At 42.8% G+C, this 24,106-nt stretch overlaps 1 protein-coding gene across 5 annotated transcripts in view; it reads left to right on the forward strand.

Annotated features, from left to right (window-relative positions):
* The window catches only part of kif13ba (kinesin family member 13Ba), a 40,924-nt gene extending 17,437 nt beyond the window's left edge, over window positions 1-23,487 (forward strand). Inside the window, exons 6-37 of one of the 5 annotated variants that reach the window (XM_086025175.1) lie at window positions 166-346; window positions 1,635-1,722; window positions 2,533-2,667; window positions 3,498-3,610; window positions 4,116-4,227; window positions 4,302-4,514; window positions 4,591-4,701; window positions 5,109-5,243; window positions 5,992-6,131; window positions 6,491-6,577; window positions 6,676-6,866; window positions 7,746-8,025; window positions 8,227-8,389; window positions 8,563-8,718; window positions 8,793-8,942; window positions 9,414-9,539; window positions 9,620-9,951; window positions 10,463-10,595; window positions 10,692-10,847; window positions 11,084-11,183; window positions 11,276-11,402; window positions 11,569-11,624; window positions 11,866-11,990; window positions 12,066-12,341; window positions 13,170-13,322; window positions 13,700-13,777; window positions 14,478-14,528; window positions 14,684-14,855; window positions 15,451-15,581; window positions 16,330-16,392; window positions 17,718-18,129; window positions 19,355-23,487. In XM_086025175.1, the coding sequence (XP_085881301.1) occupies window positions 166-346; window positions 1,635-1,722; window positions 2,533-2,667; window positions 3,498-3,610; window positions 4,116-4,227; window positions 4,302-4,514; window positions 4,591-4,701; window positions 5,109-5,243; window positions 5,992-6,131; window positions 6,491-6,577; window positions 6,676-6,866; window positions 7,746-8,025; window positions 8,227-8,389; window positions 8,563-8,718; window positions 8,793-8,942; window positions 9,414-9,539; window positions 9,620-9,951; window positions 10,463-10,595; window positions 10,692-10,847; window positions 11,084-11,183; window positions 11,276-11,402; window positions 11,569-11,624; window positions 11,866-11,990; window positions 12,066-12,341; window positions 13,170-13,322; window positions 13,700-13,777; window positions 14,478-14,528; window positions 14,684-14,855; window positions 15,451-15,581; window positions 16,330-16,392; window positions 17,718-18,129; window positions 19,355-19,548 (4,940 nt within the window). In that variant the 3' untranslated portion in view covers window positions 19,549-23,487. The remainder of the gene's footprint in view (window positions 1-165; window positions 347-1,634; window positions 1,723-2,532; window positions 2,668-3,497; window positions 3,611-4,115; window positions 4,228-4,301; window positions 4,515-4,590; window positions 4,702-5,108; window positions 5,244-5,991; window positions 6,132-6,490; window positions 6,578-6,675; window positions 6,867-7,745; window positions 8,026-8,226; window positions 8,390-8,562; window positions 8,719-8,792; window positions 8,943-9,413; window positions 9,540-9,619; window positions 9,952-10,462; window positions 10,596-10,691; window positions 10,848-11,083; window positions 11,184-11,275; window positions 11,403-11,568; window positions 11,625-11,865; window positions 11,991-12,065; window positions 12,342-13,169; window positions 13,323-13,699; window positions 13,778-14,477; window positions 14,529-14,683; window positions 14,856-15,450; window positions 15,582-16,329; window positions 16,393-17,717; window positions 18,130-19,354) is intronic. The other 4 variants (XM_086025178.1, XM_086025179.1, XM_086025176.1 and 1 more) reach the window with 4 other exon arrangements.
* The last annotated feature ends 619 nt before the right edge of the window (window positions 23,488-24,106 follow it).

A 24,106-nucleotide genomic window follows, 5' to 3' on the forward strand; every position in this document is an offset into this window, starting at 1 on the left:
AAACATGAAGGACCTTGGGGACCCGATTTGGACGCCCCCGATTTACAGTCAGCCTTGGTGGAGGTCTGCATTCTCTTGAGTGTCTCACACGTATTTTTGCAAGCTTTTCCTCCGGGCTTTCTCTTAAAAGGCGCCTTCCTCCTCCTGTTTACTACGTATGCGTAGGTTCCGGAAAGTCCTACACCATGATGGGTTCGGGGGACCAGCCGGGTCTCATCCCCCGACTCTGTAGCGCTTTGTTCGACCGCACGCAGAAGGAGCAGCGTGAGCAGGAGAAGTTCACCGTAGAGGTCTCCTACATGGAGATCTACAATGAAAAGGTTCGCGATCTGCTGGATCCCAAAGGGTACGTCCACAATTAACCTCTTATATAGTTTGAGCCACACTGACAAAATAAATGTGGTCAAGTTACCTTTATTATTAAGGATATTAATGTAAGTGATTTCTCACAATGATCAGGAAATAATTGAATATCAATATGCAACACTTACATTTTTATTTTTTAGAACTTGTAAAACATTCCTAGAAAATCACATTGTCCCATCACTGGTGATGGCGGTACATGCCCGCAGGCTACTCATATGGTTCCCGAGGCTTACCTACCTAAACTTTTGGTTTATCCGACAACAGGAGCGTGCACATCTTGAAGCTTCAGACTTTGATGATCCTAATTAAATTGAATGACATTTTGAAAAATAATAATAAAGTTGAAATTAAAAAATACTTTAAAAAAGTCAATAAATTACCATTTAATACATTTAATATTTATTTTTTCTACAATTTTATCTAAAGTGGAAATCTAGGCAAACATTTTCTTTTCAATATTTGTTATATGCACCCACAAGTCTGCACAGTGTACTCTGCTTAATTTTACATTGGTGGAATAAGAATTAAGGTGCTAAATCCTAAAACCTGTTTTCAGCCAGCCAAGAAGGCAGACATTTAATTCAACACTGCCAACTGCTGTTGACTAAAATTGACGTCAGAGTGCCCGCGACGTCACAGCTCAACTGTTTCCTGGGCTTTTGTCACGTGACATTCGCAATGCGAGATCCGGGCCACTTTGACGTCATTTTCAATCGAATCTCACTGTAACAATAAAAGCACCATTTTCACATCAAATGGAGCATGTACATTTTATTTCATTATTGTTGTGATAATACCAATAACAGTGACAATTTTTAATAATGCTAATCATTTTATCTGTAGTCACAAAAAAAAAACCCTCGACTCAGCATTTGTGCTTTTCATGTAATTCAGCATCTCCCCTGTTGGAAAATCTCTGAACATGTGATGTTAAGGAAGTGATCGATTTGCCGTTGAAGGCCAGCTGCTGTGTGTGGTCACTGGTTTTGGAGGTTGTCCCCGGTGGCGTTCGGGTCATGTCCAACACTAAATCAGCACCACTGATGACCCAACCTTTGACTTGGCCGGACCTTTGAACTCTTTGCCTGTTTGTGTCAAAGAAGAGCAGACCATCTGACAACCATATGTGCTTTGCCAGTGATGAAGTTCTCAGTCTGAATGAGGGTCAGAGAGCACGAACCGGACCGCGGCCGCGTGGTCGGGAACCGCCACGATCTTGAGACGGGACAGAAAGTCGTCATTGTTCACCATTCTGCTTCTCTTTGCAGAGGCAGGCAAACGCTGAGAGTGAGAGAACATAAAGTGTTGGGCCCATACGTGGATGGCTTATCTCGGCTAGCTGTGGCTTGCTATAAGGTGAGCTTACGGTACCGTATGTTTCTCTAAATGGTCATTTCGCGAGTTAAGCATGAAAAGTGGCCCGTGGGTGCAAGGGCCCGATCATTGCCACCCGCAGTTTTAACTATTCATCATTCTGGTGAAAATGTACTGTATGTTTTTCGCTGTAGCGGTCCCTGACGTAACCCTGCAAAAAGTCACTCAATGGCGTGCCCACCTCCAGTTTGAGTGATCGACACGAAATTGGGTGGGCATGTGTATTGTCACGCAATGGAATTCAAACAAGTAAACACCAATTAGAAGTGGGTATTTTTTACACAGCAGGTTTTGCTAACACGTGGTAATATGGGCGGGGGAAAACACTTTAGTATTTAGAGGATTCGCCATTAAAACGGGGGGCGCAAAGTTTCATTCGTTGCTGCATGCAGCATTCATTTAGTTTTCGTTATTAATTATTAATTGAGATGTGGTAAATGAGCAGCTTTTTTTATCACCCAAAAGTACTCGCGCTGGCGTCCGGTGAAATCCTTGTACCTCAAAAGTCGTCTTTTCAAAACGGTATGTTTAATCTTCAAAGAGAGCAAGTCATTTTCAATATGGTACTTTAAATTGGTTAATAATTTGTAAAAAAAAAAAATAATAATAAAAAAGCACACGTGTCTACTGACCTATAGTATGGATTTGTGAAAAAATGTACAGAATTTACCAAATTATGACACAGGAGGTTTTGGGCCGATGCCTGCAATGTGTTCATGTATGGAATGGAATGTAGTGTAGAAAACAACAAAGTCCCCTTCAAGAACTAAGACGCGCTTCAATCATCGACAGGACATCGAGGTGCTGATGTCGGAGGGCAATAAGTCTCGCACCGTTGCCGCCACCAACATGAACGAGGAGAGCAGCCGATCGCATGCCGTCTTCAACATCATCCTGACGCACACCCTGACGGACGTGCAGTCCGGGGTAAGTTCAATTCTGTGCGCCTTCTCTCTACTGTGGGAGGAAATCTCTTCTTGCTCGTGACTGGCTGCAATTCATTTTGTCACATGAGGCTTGTATAGTTGCCAGTGAAGTGGTTTAGCTTGAAGCCTCAGGCCTCACTGATTTTTTTTTTTTTTACTCCTCACTCTCATTGACGGTCACAAAGCACCCACTGGCAAATTGTTAATAATTAACAGCCGCCGGCTCTGTTTCCAGTTCTTCACTTTTTGTCATCAAGTAAACATGGCTGGATTTACACTGCATGCATGGTTCAAGTGAATAATTCTTTTTTTTTTTTTTTTTTTTTTGGGGGGGGGGTTGAATCAAATCTGAATCTGGTCTCTTTCAAATGTCGATACATAGAGTATAGGAGAAGTGTTGGATAGCTTTGCGGATCAGACATACACAGCTTGATGTCATCAAACTACACACACACAGGTTGGCGACGTGTCTGCACAGACAACACAAATATACTTGGAGCCGCAGTGGAAACCAGCCTTTGTTGTAGGTTGAGTGAGGAGCTTCAATGTGAGGATTAGTCACTTTGTCGAACAAAAAAACGGAAGATTCCCATCAGCTCTCGTGCAAATCTGCCCCAGTCATCCTCTGCTGAGTAGCAAGCATATCCGAGATTGGTCAGACTCTGCGTGGACGTGCGACGCACAATAGCCTTTTGTATTGTCGAGCCACATCATCAAGGGCGCTCGCGGCCTCGAAACATATTTTTCTTAACGCAGCAAATGAGCCACTCATCGCGTGAACCCTCCGCCTCTCTCCTTTCTTCTCTCTCTCTCTCTCTCTCTCTCACGCAGACGAGTGGTGAGAAAGTCAGTCGGCTGAGCCTCGTGGACTTGGCTGGAAGTGAGCGAGCGGCGAAAACCGGAGCAGCTGGAGAGCGTCTCAAGGAGGGCAGCAACATCAACAAGTACGTTTCAGCCACACACGCACACACACCCACACGCACACACTTTTCCGTCAGAGATGGGCAGTCAGGGGGAAGCAGGGGCAGCGGTGCCTCATCTGCATTAGGAAGAGTGCAAAGTAATGATGATCACATAAAATTACGTTCAATGTTAGTTGAGCTGCGCTTTGTCATGATTTTGGTTTTGAATCCAGAAGTGATTAAATTGTCCAAATTGCTGAATTTGCATATTTGCTGTTCAAATATATGGGCGGAACACAGAGTACAGCAACCAGAAGCTCAGCCTCACCCTCACCAACTACCCGCCCAATGGCACCTCAGCAGTAGCTAGGAAGCAGGCCAGCATCTCTCCAACAACCAGTTGCCATTTTGAATACCCCAAAATAACTTAACTCAAAAATAATCGTAACTTGATATTGGCATTTACTGGCACATTCTAACCACAAAATATTTAGTCCTTTTCAAAGATAATAATAATAAAGTGTGACTATGTTTGCGTGCCTGTCAGGTCTCTGACTACGCTGGGCTTGGTGATCTCCGCTCTGGCAGAGCAAGGAACCGCCAAAAACAAGACCAAGTTTGTTCCTTACCGAGACTCTGTTCTGACATGGCTGCTGAAGGTACAAACGTGCACTCCCCCGCCTCCTCTCGCGCCGCCTCTCTTTTGACGTTCCTGTCATTTCTGCTCTCTCAGGACTGTCTCGGCGGCAACAGCCGCACGGCGATGGTGGCGACCGTGAGCCCGGCGGCCGACAATTACGAGGAGACGCTCTCCACGCTGCGCTACGCCGACCGGGCCAAGAGCATCGTCAACCACGCCGTCGTCAACGAGGACCCCAACGCTCGCATCATCCGGGAGTTGCGCGAGGAGGTGGAGAAGCTGCGAGTGCAGCTCACTCAAGCCGAGGTGAGATCCCTTTGCCGTAATCCGCCAAGATCTCGACCGCATCTTTGCCTCCTCCTTTTATTTTTGTTCCGTGCAGTCTTTGAAAGCTCCGGAGCTCAAGGAGCGCCTGGAGGAGTCTGAGAAGCTGATTCACGAGATGACCATCACGTGGGAGGATAAGCTTCGCAAAACAGAGGAGGTTGCACAGGTGACAACGCCAACAAAGTTCATCAATTAAATCGGTCATACATAAAAGTGGGCAGTACGGTAGATTAGTGAATATGTTTTCCTCACAGTCCTGATATCTCCTCTTGGATATTGTCCCCGTGCTTGCGTGGGTTTTCCTTGATTACTCAGTTTCCTAAAATGCGCATGTTAGGGTCTTTGGAGAGTCAAATTTGTTTGCAGCTGAGAGCACAGGAGACATTTTTGTCATTCGTACATGTGCAAAGGGAACATTCAGCAGGCATGAAACCACCCAATCATGATTTTTGGTGTACACTCATATACAGAGGCATCTCCATGCTAACTTTTTTTTTTTAGACTGAAGTGACTAGACTCCTTTCAACTATTTTTTAAAAATGTTTTGCAACCCACAGTCTGTTGTTTTCGTAGGCACGTCAGAAGCAGCTGGAGAGTCTGGGCATTTCCCTCCAGTCGTCCGGCATTAAAGTGGGCGACGATAAGAGCTTCCTGGTCAACCTGAATGCAGATCCAGCACTCAACGAACTGCTGGTGTACTATTTAAAGGTACACTCACAAGAAGCAATAAATAAATTCAGTGGGATAAATTAAGTACGGGCATCAGAAATGCAATGATGTATTTCCTTTATTTTTTTTTGTTTTGTTTTTTTCCAATTATTTTGAGATGGCAGAAAGTACTGTCTTTCCTCAATTAACGCCCCGCCCCCCCCTTTAATCCTTCAGGTATGTTTTGCTTCTTGAGTACACTAAAAACCTGTTCACTTCATTTTAAGTTTAAAAAAGGTGTGCATAGTACATGTGTGTGCGTGCACTGTATGCACGTGTTTGTATAATAAAAAAACAAAGGAACAAAAAGGTTTTTTCAAAACATTTTAAAACATATTTTTTTAAACTTCAAGTGTCAAATTTGAACCCATCACAGCATGAGGATTGATAGCCACCGTGCCTATTTGTTGTCGGTTGCAACAAGTGACAAACGAGTAACAATAATGATCTGAATTCATAGACACAAAGGTGAGTGCCTTTGCTAACCAAAGAAGCAGTAGCTAACCAAGCACTTCAATATTTCAGATAAAGTGAGAAGACTAAAGATGATCTTCTGTCATGTGAAGGCAATGTATTTAACAATCTGACTCAGTGCCAGCGTCTCCATGTTTATTAGTTCCGTTTGCTTCCACCTTTCTCCTTTACTTCCATTTCTCGGTAATAGTCCTTTACGTTTTGCTTTAATGTTGACTTGAATATGGGCAATATTATCTAGCATTCTTCCATAAAAATGCATTCTGCTTCTCAGGAGGACCACACCCAAGTGGGCTCGGCAGACTCCCAGGACATCCAGCTGTGCGGCATGGGCATCCAGGCCGAGCACTGCGTAATTGACATCGGCGCCGACGCCGCCGCCGCCGTCATTCTCACCCCGTACCCCAACGCTCGGTAAACACCACAAACGCAGCGTACAGTACACTATATTTTCTCTGTAAATGTTCTTAGGCTGGCTTTTCCCCAATTTTGCTTATTGCTTTCAAATATTTCTGGGACTGTCTATTTCCATGTACATTTCAAATGGCAAATTTTACACACATTTGAAAGGAGCCTGATTCCTATCAGAACATATCTGATTCCTTGCGTTTTGGGTTTTTTTCATGCTACCGCATCCCAATTGCACCATTTTAACCATGCTGTGTAAATCCAGACCTCCTTACTAGTTAGACGCAATGTGCATTTCGTTTCCTTGAACTTGTGACGTGAAAGTGAAAATGTTGTTGAATCCAAACTAAAATGAAATGTTGCAGGACGTGTGTAAATGGGTCTCCCGCCACCTGTGCACTACAGCTTCACCACGGCGACCGAATCCTCTGGGGCAACAACCATTTCTTCAGGTAACTAAATCCCCTGCCAGTTTGCGTGGGAGGAGGGGATGGGGGGGGGGGGGGTTCTATGCATCAAAATTGAGAGCCATCCACCCTTTTCTCCGCAGGATAAACCTTCCCAAGCGGCGCAGTCGAACCGCAGAGGACGAGGAGGGCGATGGCAGCATGATGAAGAAGAGCGGCAGCAGCGAGCAGCTGGATGCGGACGGTGACTCGGCCAGCGAAGTGTCCAGCGAGGTCAGCTTCTCCTACGAGTTCGCTCAGACCGAAGTCATGATGAAGGCTCTGGGCAACAATGGTAAGCGGATGGGTTTTTTTTTTCTCAATTCTAAGAGAAAGATAGGGTAATGCTGGAAGAAAACTTGTTAGAGGTTGTAAAGGACTTGAAAATGGGAAGGAGATTCATCTTTCGGCAAGACAGTGGAATGGTTTCCATCAAATAATATTCATTCATGTGTCAATTGAGCGTCTGTGGCAAAATTAGTCCAAACATGGCATTCTGATTAATATTGCGTTGGTGTAATATGAGAAATCCACCCGTTTTCAGCTCAGTCGGCGGCCATTTTGTCACATGTGTCGACTGAAAATGACATCACAACTACTCAAGGCTGAGGTAACGACCAATCACGGATGACCTGTTTTCTGAAGCTGAGCCGTGATTGGTCGTTACCTGAGCAACTGTGATGTCATCTTCAATTGACAGAAGTGACAAAATGGCCGCCCCCTGAGATGGCTAAAAAAAATGGGTGGATTTCCATAAACGCAATATTAATCAGAATGCCCCGTTTCAACTAGTGGGCCTGCATAGAACATATTCTGGAAAAAAATGTTTGGGTTGACTTCCGCTTTATCTAGTAAAATGTGCCTGTCGTGATCTGCACACATTATTACATTTTATCTCTGACGCATATGTTGTTTTATTTAAATGCATCTTTTTGTCATGTCATTAGCTAAAAAAAATAAAAAATAAAAAAAATTCTGACCTATTCCAAATGATGTATCTAGCCCAGTGACATGCTATTGTATTGCGTTTATGCATAGTATTGACTGACTTCTATAAATGTGATGTGCTATTAAGAGAAAACCTGTGGCTAGTAAATCCCCACTGAAGGCCCAGGAACCAAATCCACTGTAAAAAACGGCACAACCCATTTTCACATGCATTTTATCCTGCCAGACCCTATGCAGAGCGTCCTGCAGTCACTGGAGAGGCAACATGAAGAGGAGAAACGCTCAGCCCTGGAGCGCCAGAGGCAGATGTACGAGCAGGAGCTACAGCAGCTCCGCCGCAAGCTTAATCCGGACCGCCTGTCCGCGGGCCCCCCGGGACCGCCGGCGTTCGGCCAGCCCGGCACCGGCCAGCAGTCTCACTACCGCAGCATGGAGAGGCTTAGCATGGGAGGCATGAGCCACTCCAGCAGCGCTCAGAGCAGACTGAGACAGTGGAGTGAAGACAGGTGTGTGAAGATTCAACGCAGGGACGTTTAGATAAGGCTACACCATCAATATAGTGACTCAAATATTGTGTGACCAGATCACTTTTGACAGTGAAAACGCAAAGGAAAAATTGCCACACCAAACCGTACTGAACTGTACTGCACTTGCCCCGCTATAAACTCACTTCTCGTTCTACTTCTGCTCCAAATGTTCTCTTGCAGGGAGGCCGTGTTGGTGAGGAGTTTGAGGCGGCTGCGGGAGCAAATAGTGAGAGCCAACCTGCTGGCGCAAGAGGCCTGCTTCATCGCCGATGAGCTGGAGCGCCACACTGAGTACAGAGTCACCCTACAGATCCCCTCAGACAACCTCAACGCCAACCGCAAGGTCAGGAATCTCAAACTCAAACTACGTTTATATTTCTGATTTTTAAGAAGATTTCAAAATTGAAATTAAAAAAAAAAAAAAAACGTTCTCACAAATAAACGAGAATGAATACAGTAAATAAATATCTGTGTATCAGTTTCCATGCCCTCATTAGCGTGTATGTACGTGTGTAGAGGGACGCCGTGCTCAGCGAACCCGCCATTCAGGTGCGGCGGCGCTGCCGCGGCAAGCAAATCTGGAGTTTAGAGAAGACTGAGAACCGGCTGGTGGACATGAGGGAGCTCTACCAGGAGTGGCAGGACTACCACCTGCACGACAACGACAACCCGGTAAGCTAGTGGCGCAAACTTGACGTGCAGAACTCTGGGAAGTTGAACGTTAAGTTTAACACCATCTCTTCCAGGGGATGCGCTCGTACTTCCGCCGGGCCGACCCCTTCTTTGATGAGCAAGAGAACCACAGCCTGATAGGCGTGGCCAACGTCTTCCTGTCCTGCCTTTTCTATGACGTCAAGCTGCAGTATGCTGTGCCCATCATCAACCAGAAAGGAGAGGTAACGGGTCACTGAGTCAAGTTGATTGCTTTTTTTTTGTATTTTTTTTCTTTTTTAATCCGATTAGCTTCAGTCAATAAGTAGTCATTACAAAATGGAAAAGCAAACAAAGTCAACCATTCCTGTGACAGAGCTGTTGCCTGAATGTTGCCAGATTGTGACATCAGTTGGACTAATTTACATAATTCCACCCCCACGCAAAGTTTCTCCACCCATGACTTGGTAGCTAGGCTTAGCGAAGATCTGCCACTTTCAAGCGATCGTTGAAAAACAATCTGATTTCAACATAGTAAAAAAAAAAAAAAAAAAAAAAAAAAAAAGGATGTCAAATCTAATAAAATTGTTGATCCTAACGGTATATCGCCAAAAACATACAACTGAGAACCGTTGCAAATTCTGGGAAAAATGCATACGTCATTCCCAGACTGGCAATTTTCACGAAGGCTAATGGTTGTGTGTTGTCGTCGTCAGGTGGCTGGGCGTCTCCATGTGGAGGTGGTGAGGGTTGGTGGGGTTCTGGAGGACAACATCGCCGGTGGAGACGATCCTGACAGCAACCCGGATTCAGAAATGCAGGACCGCAAACTTGTCTGTATGGTAAGAAACGCCAACTGCCCCGGTGCCTGCGTGTCAATAATGTTCCTGAATTAACCTCATTGATCATTTGCTTTCTCCAGATTAAAATCCTGCAGGCCACCGGTCTCCCCCAGTACCTGTCCAACTTCGTCTTCTGCCAGTACTCCTTCTGGGACCAGCCCGAGCCCATCATCGTGGCCCCCGAGGTGGACCCCTCGTCGTCGTCGCCCAGCACCAAGGACCCACACTGCATGGTGGTGTTCGACAGCTGCAAGGAGCTGGCCGTGTCCGTGACGGAGGATTTCATCGAGTACCTGACCGAAGGGGCCGTGGCCATCGAGGTGTTTGGACACAGGCAGGCTGACGCGGGCAGGAACCCGGCCCTGTGGGACCTCAGCATCATCCAGGCCAAGACGCGCACACTACGAGACAGGTGAAGTTTTTTGGGGTTTTTTTCTTCTTTCTTTCTTTCTTTCAGGGGCCACTGCAATTATTGTTAAAGTATTTATCGGTAACAGTGAAAATGAGTGGAAATTTACCCTGCAAGTCGATTTTGTGTGCGGCCCTAAATTTTCTACTATAAACTTTCAGGTTAAGAGCCCATTTGTGCTATTAAAAGTTAGTCTGGGGCCTCAGAAGGTCATATTAACTCCTTCACTGCCATTGACAAATTTCTCTTGTCTTTGTCACAGTCCAGCCATTCAATTCATGTGTATTCAAAATTTTTTCAAACGTTAGGGTAAAAGAGGGTCTGAAATTGTCTGGCAGTGAATGAGTTAAGCTCACGTGTAAAGGCTGTAGTGGATTTTATGTTCACCCTAAAACATCACTCAAAATCCCAATAGTGTATCCCTAACTTTTTGTGCGTAATCCATGTCCTTTTTCCACTTTCATACTGTATTTGAACATCCAGAGGTATTTTTTTTTTTTTTTTTGCGCTGCAGGTGGAGCGAGGTCATGCGCCGGCTGGAACTCTGGATCCAAATCCTGGAGATTAATGAGAACGGAGACTTTGTCCCGGTTGAAGTCATTCCCGCCCGAGACGTCAACACCGGCGGAATCTTTCAGCTTCGACAAGTACGGATGACTGAAACCCCCCCCCCCCCCCTGTTGTGACCCTACAGAAGCAGTCCCAAAATAAAGTCACGCTGACGTGGCTTCTCATTCCCCCAGGGTCAGGCGAGGAGAATCCAGGTGGACGTGCGCTCCGTTCAGGACTCGGGCACCATGCCGCTCATATCGGAGATCGTGCTGGCTGTGTCGGTGGGCTGCGTGGAGATCACGAGCACCATCGGCGGCCCCGAGGGAGATGAGATGGACAGTTATCAGGTGGAAAACAGTGATAGGGGCTGCAAATAGCAAAAGAATGAGAGTAAATGACACTAGAATTGTTTAGAATTGCTTATACTAATCATTCAAACCGTAAATATGTCAAATCTTTGCTCCCGAAACTAAGAAGTGAATTGGCCGATTGTGACCCGTGAATCTGCAGGGGATTGCTTTGCCGTCTCTATTTTTGCTTCTTGTGTCGTGAACTTGAGTTTAACGTCCCTTTTCTCACACAGGAGAGAGACCTGGAACGTTTGCGACGTCAGTGGTTGGCGGCGCTCACCAAAAGGCAGGAGTACTTGGACCAGCACTTGCAAAGTCTGGTCAGCAAAGCAGGTAGACCGCAACTGCACACAAGACGAGACTGTTACACGCGTGTATTTGATGTGTTCATCGGTGTGTGTGTGTGTGTGTGTGTCCGTGTGTAGAAAAAACAGAGGACGACATGGAGAGGGAGGCTCAGCTGCTGGAATGGCGCTTGACACTGACAGAAGAGCGGAATGCCGTTATGGTGCCCTCTGCAGGCAGTGGTATTCCCGGAGCACCTGCCGAATGGTGTGTTTTTGTTTTTCGAAACAGTCTCAACATGCCACCAAAGCTTTTTTTTTTTTTTTTTTTTTTTTTTGTCTATGTCATCCAAGTTCGTCAAAGTTTGATCAAAGGTAATGAGTTCATGAATGCTGATGTTCATGGACTTGTGTGTGTGTGTGTGTGTCCACAGGGTTCCACTTCCGGGCATGGAGACTCACATTCCAGTCCTCTTCCTCAACCTCAAACGTATGTCATATCTTTGCTGCCATATGAAATAATTATTTATTCTTTCCGACCTATGCGTTCACTAAATAAGTCATTGTGATTATTCTAAGGGATTCTAGGACAAATTTAGAGACAAATTCAAGGCAATTTCCTTTTTTTTTTTTTTTTTTTTTAACTCTGGAATTTCCTCAAATAGTGTCCATCTCGTTAAAATGCGCCGGTCCCCAATAAATCGCTACACATTTCACATTTGTGCATCCAGCTGACGACCTGAGCTCCCAGGACCAGTTCGAGGTTCCCGACGCGGGAGGCTGGGATGCCACGCTGAGCGGCGAAGACGAGGACGACTTCTTCGACCTGCAGATCGTCAAACACTACGACGGCGAGGTGAAGACGACACGGGAAAAGGAGCGTAACTTGAGTCTTGAGTCCACCCTTAATCGCGCTTGGTCCGGCTCCCAGGTGAAGGCGGAGGCGTCGTGGGACTCCACCGTCCACGAGTGCCCGCAGCTGAGCCGCGGCGGAGCTTGGCCCGACAGCCGGGTGTACCTGACCGTGCGCGTGGTGACGCAGCTCAGCCACCCGGCCGACATGCAGCTGGTGCTGCGGAAGAGGATCTGCGTCAACGTCAATCCCGGACGCCAGGGCTTCGCCCACAACTTCCTCCGGAGGATGTCCGCGCGCAGCACCATCCCCGGATGCGGCGTCACCTTTGAGGTGGTCTCCAACATCCCAGGGGTAAGGCGAGGCACCGGTAAAGTGCTGTGACCCCGGTTTGAATCCGGGTCACGGCACCAATTGAAAGGCTCTGCGGGAACCCCCCCCGCCCGGTACTTTTCTCTTGAATGCTCGCAACTGCATATTCCCACTTTTTGTGGAATATTTCATCGATCGAGACACGGCAGTGGAGCCTTTTTCTGCTACGTGCGGAAGGAGGTCTGATCCGTCCAAAACGGTTCTTATTATTTATACGGGCTGATTTGCCCCCCCACACGCAATGTGACAATGTGTGACTCCACAGTCTTAACTGGTTCCAACTAAATGTGTGTAAGAGTCCAGATAGGTTGGAAAGTGCTGAGCCAGGAGACAAGGTCACAGCGGCACAACGAGGTCACCTATCTACTTATCTTCCAAAGTGGCCTAATCCAACACAGACGTTCTCTTTTTTTTTTTTTTCAGTTCAAATGTGAAAAAAATACTAATAATTCTGGCAGTTGCACCAATTTAACTAAAGTACTTTGTATTTCCCTAAAGGGCTTATTTTTCGAGGAAATAAAAATTCTCACAACACATGTGACATTCAAATTCATACTTTTTTTTTAGAGAGGTCATGAACTGTAACTGAAGTCATTTTAACAACTTAACTCATTCACTGCCATTGACGAATTTATTTGTCTTTGCACAGTTCAGACATTCAATCCCAGGAATTGATTTATATATTTTTTTCTATTTTTTTCCAAGGTGAGGGTAAAAGAGGGTAGCAGATCTCCAAACTACAACTCAGGGACCTTGTTTTCGAGAACCAAGCATTCCATGTGTTTTGTCCTCCTCCCCCCCCCTCATCAGGACGCTCCTGGATCAGAGGACAGGGAGATGCTGGCTCGCCTCGCCGCCAACGCTCACAGCAGCGAGTCGGCCGACGATGAAGCCGCCATCGAGAAGTATCTGCGCAGCGTCCTCAGTCTGGAGAACATCCTCACCCTGGACCGACTCAGACAGGTACACGCTGGACCTACCGTGTTCTTTGGACGAGAAGTCACTCGGTAGCATGGGTCGCACCAGTCATAAAAATACATCGTGGTGACGACAAAAAAAAAAAAAAGCACCCGCTGGATTATAAAGCGCTTTTTTGGGGGGGAAATGTGTTTTACAAAACGTGAGGAACGAGCACATTTTTTAATTCACACGTGTCGTGTTTTTCATATAAATGTTTACTGTATTTTCAAACTCAGTAACAGATCAACCACATGAATCATGGCTAAGCAGAGGAAACAGGACAGATTTAAAAAACAAAAAAATAATAATAATAATAATATATTTCTTGGTGTTGATGTATTCATAAGCAGGTAATGTGACACTTGTGTTGTGTGTTCAAGGAGGTGACAGTGAAGGAGCAGCTCGCTGCAAGAGGAAGAGGCAACCGGCGGAGTCTCAGCTCTCCGTCGGTTAACCGGGTAAAAAGTGAAAACTTTCCGTGACAAACAAACCACCGCATTGATGTCTCTGTCGTGAGAAAAAAGTATGATAAGGTGAATGAAGCGCCAGGAAAACGCCAATTTGAAACCGTTCCTCTTGGAAACCACGAGAGACAGCGTGTCAGGCGGTCCCTAAAGCCGCAATTTGCAACATCAGCACTTTCAGGATAGGAAGTGAGCAGTTTGCGTCCCGTTAAATGTTCTTCCTTTTTTTTTTTTTTTTTTTGTAAATGCCAAGGATAATCATATCTTTGTTGGAATATTTAAAAGAAAAATATCATTCATATTGACACAAGTTGAACTTAGGAGGAAAAAATGGCAGATTTGTTAGAATAGTCTTATAATACAAGAAAAAAAAATCACCATTTGTGGAAAACGTTTTAGTTTAATTCACCAGGAAAAAAATAATAATGTTTACATGCAAAATTAAAACTTTATCAGAAAAAAATATTTGATTTACAAGTCATGCAATGACAAGAAAAAAAGTTTTGTCGAGACAGCAACTCGGTCCAACCCAACGCCACCATCTGCAACATCAGCACTTTGACTACATGAAGCAGTGTGTGTGTCCTAGAATTAAACTTTTTTTTTTTTTTACACTAAGAAGTGCCTACTAGGAAGAAAAATGTTAACTTCATTTTCATATAAATATTGATATTCACTCAATGTCCATCCTCAGCTGTCTGGAAGTCGACAAGACTTGTCCACCACCTGCCTGCTGGAGGACAAGGTAACGCGCGCAACGACTCATTCGGTACACTTGCGCAATCTTAATAATGTTGAGAAAGTGTTTGATGCTTCAAAACGAATCAAAAGTTCCCACGAATTCCCGTGTTCGATGACGTGACCTTGCTGCGTGCGTGCGTGCACGTGTGTGGCGTTCAGGGTCGCTGGGAGAGTCAGCAGGACATCTTCATGCCGTCCGCGTACCATCGCACGCTCCCCCGGCCGGCCTCGTCTCCCTCCACCTACTGCCCGCCGCCGCCGCCGTCGCCGCAGCAACCGCCGCCCTCCTCGACCGCCGTCACCTCGCCACACAACCAGGAGGCGGAGCAAGGTAAACCCCCGCGGCCGAGCCGTCGTCGTTCTTTGGCTTCAGCTTCTTCTGCGCGTGGCTTTCACAAAACGAACATCTTTAATTAGTCCGACAAATGACGCGCGGTGCTTAAAAGAGCTTCTTTTTCTGAAAGTCATCTCACCCTCTTCCCTTCTCATCAACTTTTCCTTCCTCTTTGCCTTCATTTTTTTTTCCTCACCTTTTCATTCCTCACTTACTTTTCTCTTCACCTCCTTTCTTTCTCCCTTTTCAAATCTCCCTCTTCTAACCTTCTTTTAGAGTCAACCAAAACCTTCACACGCCAATCAATCAATATCTCACACACTCATGCTTCTAATACAAGATTGCTTACTCTCACTGGGGTTGGATTTTATTTTATGTTGTTGAATGATGATGATGATGATGATGCTTTCCCCCAATCATGTTCAATCGACAATTTGATTGATGGCAATGCATTTTTTAATTATTTTTTTTTTTACCCCCCCAACAGTCTTATTGCCATGTTCTTCAGCTTCTTGGCTAATCTTTCACACCTCCTGTGCCTCCTCGATTCCTTGCCTCCTTCCTCTTCCTCCTTCTCCGCCTCCCCTCTCAGGTCGTTCAGGACTTGCTGCCTCTTATCTTTCAGTGAAGGCGTTGGTTCCGCAGATGCCCAAACTGCTCAAGTCTTTGTTCCCGGCGCGCGACGACAAAAAGGAGCTGAGGCCGTCGACGCACGGCCAGCAGGTGGGCAAAGATGGCCTCCGCACTGCACTTCGCAAACTGCTGTAGCTGCAAAAATCATTTGACAGAAATGTTTGTTGTATCATTTTTAGAAAGTGTACAGTATACATACCGGCGAGCTGATTAAAAAAAAAAAAAACATCTTAAACCAGTCACTTGGCTTTGGGCCAGTCAACTAATGTCATCGTACAACTTTATCGTAGAAAAATAATGGTTTTATTTTCATAAGCTTGCAACTTTTTATCCCTGCAAACTCTGTCTCTTTCTTTTAAAGGTTAAAAAAAAAAAAAAAAATCCTGAAATGCTAAAAAAAAAAAAAAAAATCCTTTAAAAACAATTAAGTGCAGCATTATGATTATTATTGTTGAAAATATGCAACTTTTTATTTCTTAAGGCATATAGGAGTCCAGCGTTCCCCCACAATTCGCAGGGGGCAGAGAGCGAAAGGTGTTGATGGCAAAGTACAATTTTTTTTCTGTCAGGCTTCTCTACTCACTTCTAAATAGTTCCTTGCCACCAGGATGCCATAAGATGGCGCCAAAGCTGTGCTTTTAGTTTCGACAAGGCTTTGGTCTGAGCACAAAAACAAAAAGTGGAGGGTTTTTTTTTTTTGTTTTTTTTGTTTTTTTTTTTTTTTTTTTTTTGGTCAAAACTGAAGCATACGTTTTTTTTTTAAACAACAAAAAAAAATGTCATGCCCCAGTCAGCCAACGTAACATTTCCTTTTGTTCCATTTGTGTTGTCCGTCCAGCAGCACATGCCGCGCATCATGTCGCCACCAGGGCTTGATGACAACAGAGTCAAGGTAGACATGGTGAGGATGCACTACTCACCGCCTGCGTTTGTTGTCTTATTTTGCCTCATCACACATCTGATTCGGTTTGAATTATTTGTTTATTTTATTCTTTTTTTTGTTGTTGTTAAATTTCTTAAGCTTAACTCTTCTCCTGCACTGGTAAACCTTTCCCTGCAATAGGCAAGCTCGTGTCCCTTACTGCTGCTGTTTTAGCATAAGCAAGTAACTCCCGTGGCTCATCATTTGAAAAGTAAAGTCAGCATCTTACAATTAACATTTTTAATTCTGAGAGCAGTCGCTTAATTACTACCAAAAAAAGAAATGTCATGAAAATGAATTCGTAATTCTGTACATTTAAAAAGCTTCAGAAGTTTAAATCACAAAATTCACTGTGAATTTACCATAATTGTTGTATTACAAACAAAAGGATGTAAAATAATGAGAAACAAGTCATAAAATGACTAGAAAATTGTTAAAATTGAGTAATGGTTTTGATTGTTCAACGATTAAGTAAAATGTCAGAATTATGAAAAAACAAATGCAAAAGTACAAGAATTAAGTCATATTCGTGAGGAAAACGTTGTAACTAAGAATAATATATAAAAGGGAAAAAGTCCATTGGTGCTCATTTGTAAATTTACCAGAGTTGTTGTACAATAAAGTTATGAACATTAAAAATAAGTTTAAAAAATTTCAAGGAATGTTTACATGCAAGAATGAAGTGCTAAAATTAATTCATAACATTACAAAAAAGAATGTGGAGTGAATTGAAAACAAGACTTTAATATTACGAGATGAAAACTTGATGTATGAGTTTGGAATATGAGAAAAAGTTGTTACTGCAAAAATAGCCATAAAATGTCATGATTTTATTTGAGAATTTGTTGTAAATCTACAACATAAAATATGTTCAGTATAAATCATAAAAGAAAATTCTTTTGAATAATTATCACCAAAAAAAGAAAAAATTCAGGAATGAAGTCCTACATTTGAGAAAAAAAAAGTTGTAAATAAAAAAAAAATCGAATTATTATATTTACGAAATGAAGTAAAAGTAATACATTTTCAAGAAAAATGGTCAATTCAAAAAGTTGAAAGCTTTTCACTTACAATAGTAAGTTTGGAAAAGTATTACGAGAAAAAAGTTGGTAATGTACACTAATTAATACATTTACGAGAGAGAAATACATTTATACAAATGATTCATATTTGAGAAAAAAAAAGTTCATTAGAAGCCTTGACATTATGAGAAGAAATAAATGTACAGGAATATGAAAAAAGTCAGTGACTTGCGAGTCTGACGCTGTTTTTGTGTGGTCCGCCCCCCCGTCGGCCATGGCTAGGCCGCCCCGCGAGCGCCGGCCAGAGAGCGGCGGTCCGACCCGGCCGACGCCACCCCTTCTCTTCCTCTGCATGACCCGCATGACAGCGCCCCCCTCAGCCCGCTCAGCCAATCGTCCAGCGGCTACTTCTCGGCCAGCGTCTCCACGGCGACCCTGTCCGACGTCCTGCAACCCTCCTCCTCCTCCTCCCTCCTCCTCCTCGACGCCGCGCTCGCCGCCAATCACGACGGCGTGACCGCACGCCACTCCCTCTCTGAACAGAAGCCGCTCGACGACTCGGCCGCGCCCGACTGGCTGACGGACGGCGCCCACGTGGCGGTCGGGAGCGGCAAGACGGGCACCGTGCGCTACGTGGGGGCCGCGCACTTTGCCGAAGGCGTGTGGGTGGGCGTGGAGCTGGACTCCCCCGCAGGTGAGCTCAAATGGCAGAATCGTGGCAAGAAACAGAATTCCAGTCAGAAAATGGATGAACTCAACTCAGAACAGGAGAAACTGAAAAGTCATAACATGGGGGGGAAAACTTTGGACTTTACGAGGGTAGTAATTCATCATCAAATTACACATATGTATATATATATATATATATATATATATATCAATCAATCAATCAATCACATTTTATTTATATAGCACTTTTCATACATAAAAATGCAACTCAAAGTGCTTTAAAACATTCAAAGCAAAACATAGAATTATCTTCAATCAAAAGAAAAGATAAATTATTTAAAAGTTGTTGAAAGCCAAACTAAAAAGGTGTGTCTTGAGCTTCCTCTTAAAAATATCAACAGTCTCTGCAGACCTGACATCCTCTGGCAGGCTATTCCAAAGGTGAGGACCAAAATGGCTGAATGCAGCCTCGCCATGCATTTTGGTCCTCACCCTTGGAATAAATAAAAGGCCGGCGCCAGAGGACCTCAGGATCCGCGAGGGCTGGTATGATAAAAGCAAATCAGATAAATAAGATGGCCCAAGACCATTAACACATTTATAAACTAATAAAAGTACTTTAAAATCGATCCTGAAACACACAGGGAGCCAATGCAGCAATTTCAAAACTGGCGTAATGTGCTCCCGCCCTCTGGTTCTCGTCAGCACCCGAGCGGCTGAATTCTGCAGTAGTTGCAGTGGTGAAATGCTCTTTTTCGGGAGGCCAGAGAGCACACTTATAAGTGTAAGGGAGAGGGGAAAAAAAGACGCAAAATTACAATATTAGTCATACAAGAAAAAAGATTATTGTAATGTGTGAGAAAAAAGATGCACATGAAGTCAAAAATGTTCTGTACAATAATATGTTCTATGCACTTTCACTAGTCTAAACGCGGCATTTGGGTTAAATTCCCCTTTAAGAGAAAAGCATGGGAAAAATGTGTATGGTAAATGCATGAAAATTATTCAATTGAACTATGAAAAAAAAAAAAATTCATTTGACAGGAATTGTCGTAAAATGACGGCATAAAAACGAGACATTTTTCGAAAAGAAAGTTTTTAATTTAAATATGTTGAGAAAAATTATATTTATGGTACTAATAATATGATCAAAAAAAGGGTTATAAATGTAGAAATAAAAATGGAACTTGTGAGTCGCTGGACTGGTACCGTCCTAATGGTAAGCTCCGTGTGTCTTCGTCCCTTTCAAGGTAAACACGACGGCTGCGTGGGCGGCCACCGCTACTTCCGATGCCGGCCCGGGCACGGCGTTTTGGTTCGGCCGGAGCGCCTGAGCTCCCGCGACGGCCGGCGCGGCGGCCCGGACCTCCCCCCCGCCGCCGCCGACGCCGCCGCCCGCGTTCCCGTCCTCAGAGGAGACAACCGCAAGTCCTGGAGCAGCTGAGGGCAGCGACCCGCACGCCGTCTCGCTCGGAGAAAAGCGGAAATCTCCTCTTGGGCTGCGTGTTTTCGCCGGGAGAAGATAAGAGCTTTTCATTTAGCTTTGTGGCTATTTTGGCATCTCGACCCACAATTCCTCTCGCTGTTTCTCGGTCTGCGTTAGAGGCCGTCCGTCTCAGGGACAGCGAGCGGGCGGGTGGGCGCATTTTTTTTTACCATTGTGTGCAATAAGTCCGTTTTTGGCTCCGTGTTGACGTCAAGGATGATGCGCGGGGCCCGTCGTGTTCGTTGAGTAAGTGCATCTTATTTTGAAAAGACTTTTATTCAGGCGGGAACAACTTCCCGTCTCTCGTATTGTTGTTGGGGGGAAAAAAAGCAAGATGGCGTGCACCTCTTAGTGTACATTCCAGAGATATCATAGGAAATGGCCAATCTGCCACTAAGCCAAGCCCTTGCCACGTATACTTTTAATCTTTTCTTTTCTTTTTTTTTTAGATTTTTTTATTTGTGATGACTCATCACTGCGGCGGGTCAGTAAATTGTTCGAATGATGTTAACATACACACGTAAATACAAAGGCTGGAGTCTGTGTGAGTGCACAGGAGGATTATTAGGACCACACTGATGACCAAAAATGCAAATAACAAAACACTGGCATTTTAAACGATGAAAAAATGACTTTTTGACTATTGTGAAAATGTGCACTCCAAAGAATAGTGGGCTCAAAGATAACGGTGGGTCAAAAAGTGGCCAGCCAACACAACTTTCGGGATTATTCATCTAACCCAAAAAAGATTGGGTCAAATGACAAAAAAATAACCCAAAAATGTTTTTGACCAACTTTGGAGGTTTCGCACAAGTCCGACTGTTTTTAAAGTGTACATTTACGACAATGGCATAAAACTGACAAGAAAAAAAGTGTGGGATTTAAGAAAACAAAGTAGTAGCATTTCCTAACATTTCAAAAAATGGAACAAATCGTCGCTGTCCTGTGAAAAACACGCATGTGCGATTTTGGAAAACATTTTTTAATTTTCACGTTAATGCGATGTCAGTAACGTTAAAAAATTTTCACCATTCGCGTAAAAATAAGAAAATTGAAAAAAATGGACAGGGACGAAATACACGTTTATGAGAGACATAAATTAAGAAAAAGTGTTTTTTTGGTAAATGGAAAGTCAAAATGACTATCAAAAATTGTTCCTTTTATGAGGATAAACTCTGAAGAAAAACTTGTCAATTTAAGAGAGTTGTCTCAAATTAGAACAAAAATCACCTTGGGAATTTGAGCAAACCTTTTTGGGGAGTAAAGTGGTACCCTACGAGAATGTGTCTTGTAATTTTACAGAATTTAAGTTGTCAAATTCTGACCCAAAAAAAGTATGTACTGCAAAAAAAAAAAAGGAAAAAAAATACTGTTCATTTGTGAGAAGAAAATAAGATAAAATTTTCACTTTTGGAGTTGTGTGACTTAATTGTCACAGTGCCTTTTATGTACGACTCTTGCAACATGACAGTTTCCTTCTTCTGATGTTACTGTACTACTTTTCGTTTTATTCCTTTTTTATCATTTTTACTCAGTGTGGCCCTAATAATAATCATAAAATTGATGATGATGATAATAATAATAATAATCATCCTGTGAGCGCCATCCCAATTTTGGCGCAGTATGAGACATATCACATTTAGTTTCATGTGTCCAAACGTACATGCATGCCTCTGCGGCACAAGCATTTCATATGAAGCCTTCTTTTCTTTACTGTCATGTAAAAAAAAAAAAAAAAAAAAAAAATCTTTTTAAATTGCACAAAATGATTTGAATAATCGCTGCTATCAACACTCCAGAGTGACCCCTCTAGTTGTAGTCGACGCACACATTACAGTAGTTTTCTTTTCTTTCAAATGGAGGATGACTGCGGCACATTTGTCATGTGACTTTTGCAAAGAGGAAAACGGAGTATTGGTGCTTGAATAGCAACCGGGACCCACCAGCGCACCTGATTGGCTCGTTGATTATTTGGTTTTAAGCTAATTATTTTCGACGCATAATAGGGGAAAAACATGAGAACAAAGTGATCATATTTAAAAAAAAAAAAAAAAAAAAAATTGGATGAACAATTTTACAAGTCTTAAACATGTGTAAATTAATTACAATTGCAATTTTACAAGAGAGCTGTTTTGAATGACAAAGTGTAAAATAGAATTTTATCCCCCCCCCTCAAATTTAATCACAAATTTATATTTAATTTTTTTTTTTTTTTTTTTTTTAAACATCATAAATTGCAGTTGCGTGAGAATAAAGTCCTACATTTACCACGATGCTCAATCTCGGTCTATGGCAGTAAATCTATATTGCGAGTGGAAAAAAGTTGAAGATTTTAAAAGAAAAAAAAAATGTAGTTTTACGAGAAAACTTCAATTCTGAAACTAAAACCTTAGTGTGAGGACAACATTTACAAGAAGGAAAAATTACAGAATTAGAATTATAAATTCTACATGGAGAGTCATAATCGTATAACAAAAAAAATGAAATTGGAGTTTTACTATACGTTAAGTATACTTACTCTGAGAAAACAAACGAAACATGATGGGGAACTCGTTCTACATTTCTGCCATTACCAGTACTCATATTTTCATTTACAAGGAAAATATGCAATCGTTCAAGGATAAAGTAATGTTCTGAGAAAAAAAAAAATCATACCTTCTTGCTAATTAAACTGCATTGCAAGAAAGATGACATTATTCAGAAATTAAAGTTGGAATGTGACATGAATGCCGTTCATTTTAATTTTAGGAAAAGTTTACACACTTGTTTTTTTTTTTCCTTTCTTACCAGAGTAAAGTTGTAATCTTACCATTTTCTTTTATGTTAGTAAACTGGTGCAATCATGAGGAAGAAAAAGTAATGATGTTAATGAAAGGATGCATTTAAGGTGATATGAGGTTGGTTGTCAGTGCAGGTGTCTGATGGTCAAGGTGGGATGTGGTTTTATCAAATTAGGACTCGAAGGAAATGAGGAAATGTGTGTGTATGTATGTAAATATGTGTGTGTGTGTGTGTGTGCGCACGCATGCATGTTGGGTCTTGGAAGGTAAAAAACAAACAAATGGACCTAAGCAGGAAGGGGGGGATCATATGAGAAGTCATCATCTGAATTCGAAGCCAACTCTGCCTTTTCTACCCGGGGTGGGAAACATAGAAAAAAAAAATATACATATATATATATATATTCTGTGACAATTTTTGTAGTCTGCACAAAAACGTACCGAATAGGAAAATGCTTGCGGAGTCTCTGGCGCCTCTTATATCAACATTTGCACACCCCACCCCTCAATGCGTACTTTCTATAAAATATTGCTGACTTTTAATTGGTCACATTTCAGTTTGTGACGTCGTCGCATTTCACAGCAGGCGCCTCTCAACAAAACATTGGTGGCCATTTCTTAAACCAATCCTCGCCCTGCCCAAATTGGAAGGCGTCATCTAACTTTGCAGGTGGAGCTATTGGGGGGGGGGGGGGGGGGGCTAAAATGTTAATTTTACTTGTATTTATTTTATTTAAGGTTGATGTTGTGTTGTCAACATAAGCGCAAATACGCAATACAATCTTTGTTTTTTTTTTTTGTTGTTACTAAGGGATGAATAGGATTTGAGGATTAATACCGCAGCAACTCACAAACATTTCATATCAACACGACAAAAGATTAGCAATCATGTTTCTTGCTAGCGTGCGTGCGTGTATGTATGGAGCTATAGAAGAAAAAGACTGCTCAGCGCAGATGTTTATTTTGTTTTGATTGCCTATTAATTTAATTGTTTTCTGTCACTATGCTGCAATCCAAAGAGAGAATGTGTATTATATGAAAAGAAACATCTATCATGTTTTTTTTGTATCATTTGAACAGTAATCTGATAAGAAAATAAAGGAAAATGAAAAATCAACGAGTACTTTCTTTGTTGTTAAATACTGAACATCAAATATTAAAGGTCCTTATGTAATGATATTAATGTTTGTGGCTTGGGTTGGACGATTCGCCTATTGGGTAGGTTGATGGTGCTCGCGGCACTGACATATCGATCAACCAATAGGCGAATAGCTCAAACTAATGACACATTTAGGACCGCCCCCTTATTTGAATAACATTCCCTTCTGCACCGCAGGACCGAAACTGCCAAAATCAAAAATAAATAAATACAAGTGATAATAAAACAATACAATTTTAAAAATGTGGAAATAAGAACAAAAATATATAATACAAAATACTAGTAAAAATAAATATAAAATGTAAAAGTAAAAAATAGCCAAATGTGGAAATAAATATATACAGTTGAATATCATTTAATTTTATTTATTTCAATTATATATTTTTTTATATTTGGATTTCTTTATTTTTGATTTTGGCAGTTTTGGTTCTCCATAGAAAAACACGAGCTAGCTCATTCCCGTTCAATGGAGACACGAACACTGCCTCCAAGTGGACAGAGGAGGGATGGCCATTCAACACGTGAGGTTTAAGAACTGCTGTGTGTGCGAATGAACAAAACACCAAACGTCACTTGG

Source organism: Filicampus tigris, chromosome 3 (assembly GCF_054856515.1).
Source record: "Filicampus tigris isolate MCC_2025a chromosome 3, RoL_Ftig_1.0, whole genome shotgun sequence".
NCBI lineage: Eukaryota > Metazoa > Chordata > Actinopteri > Syngnathiformes > Syngnathidae > Filicampus > Filicampus tigris.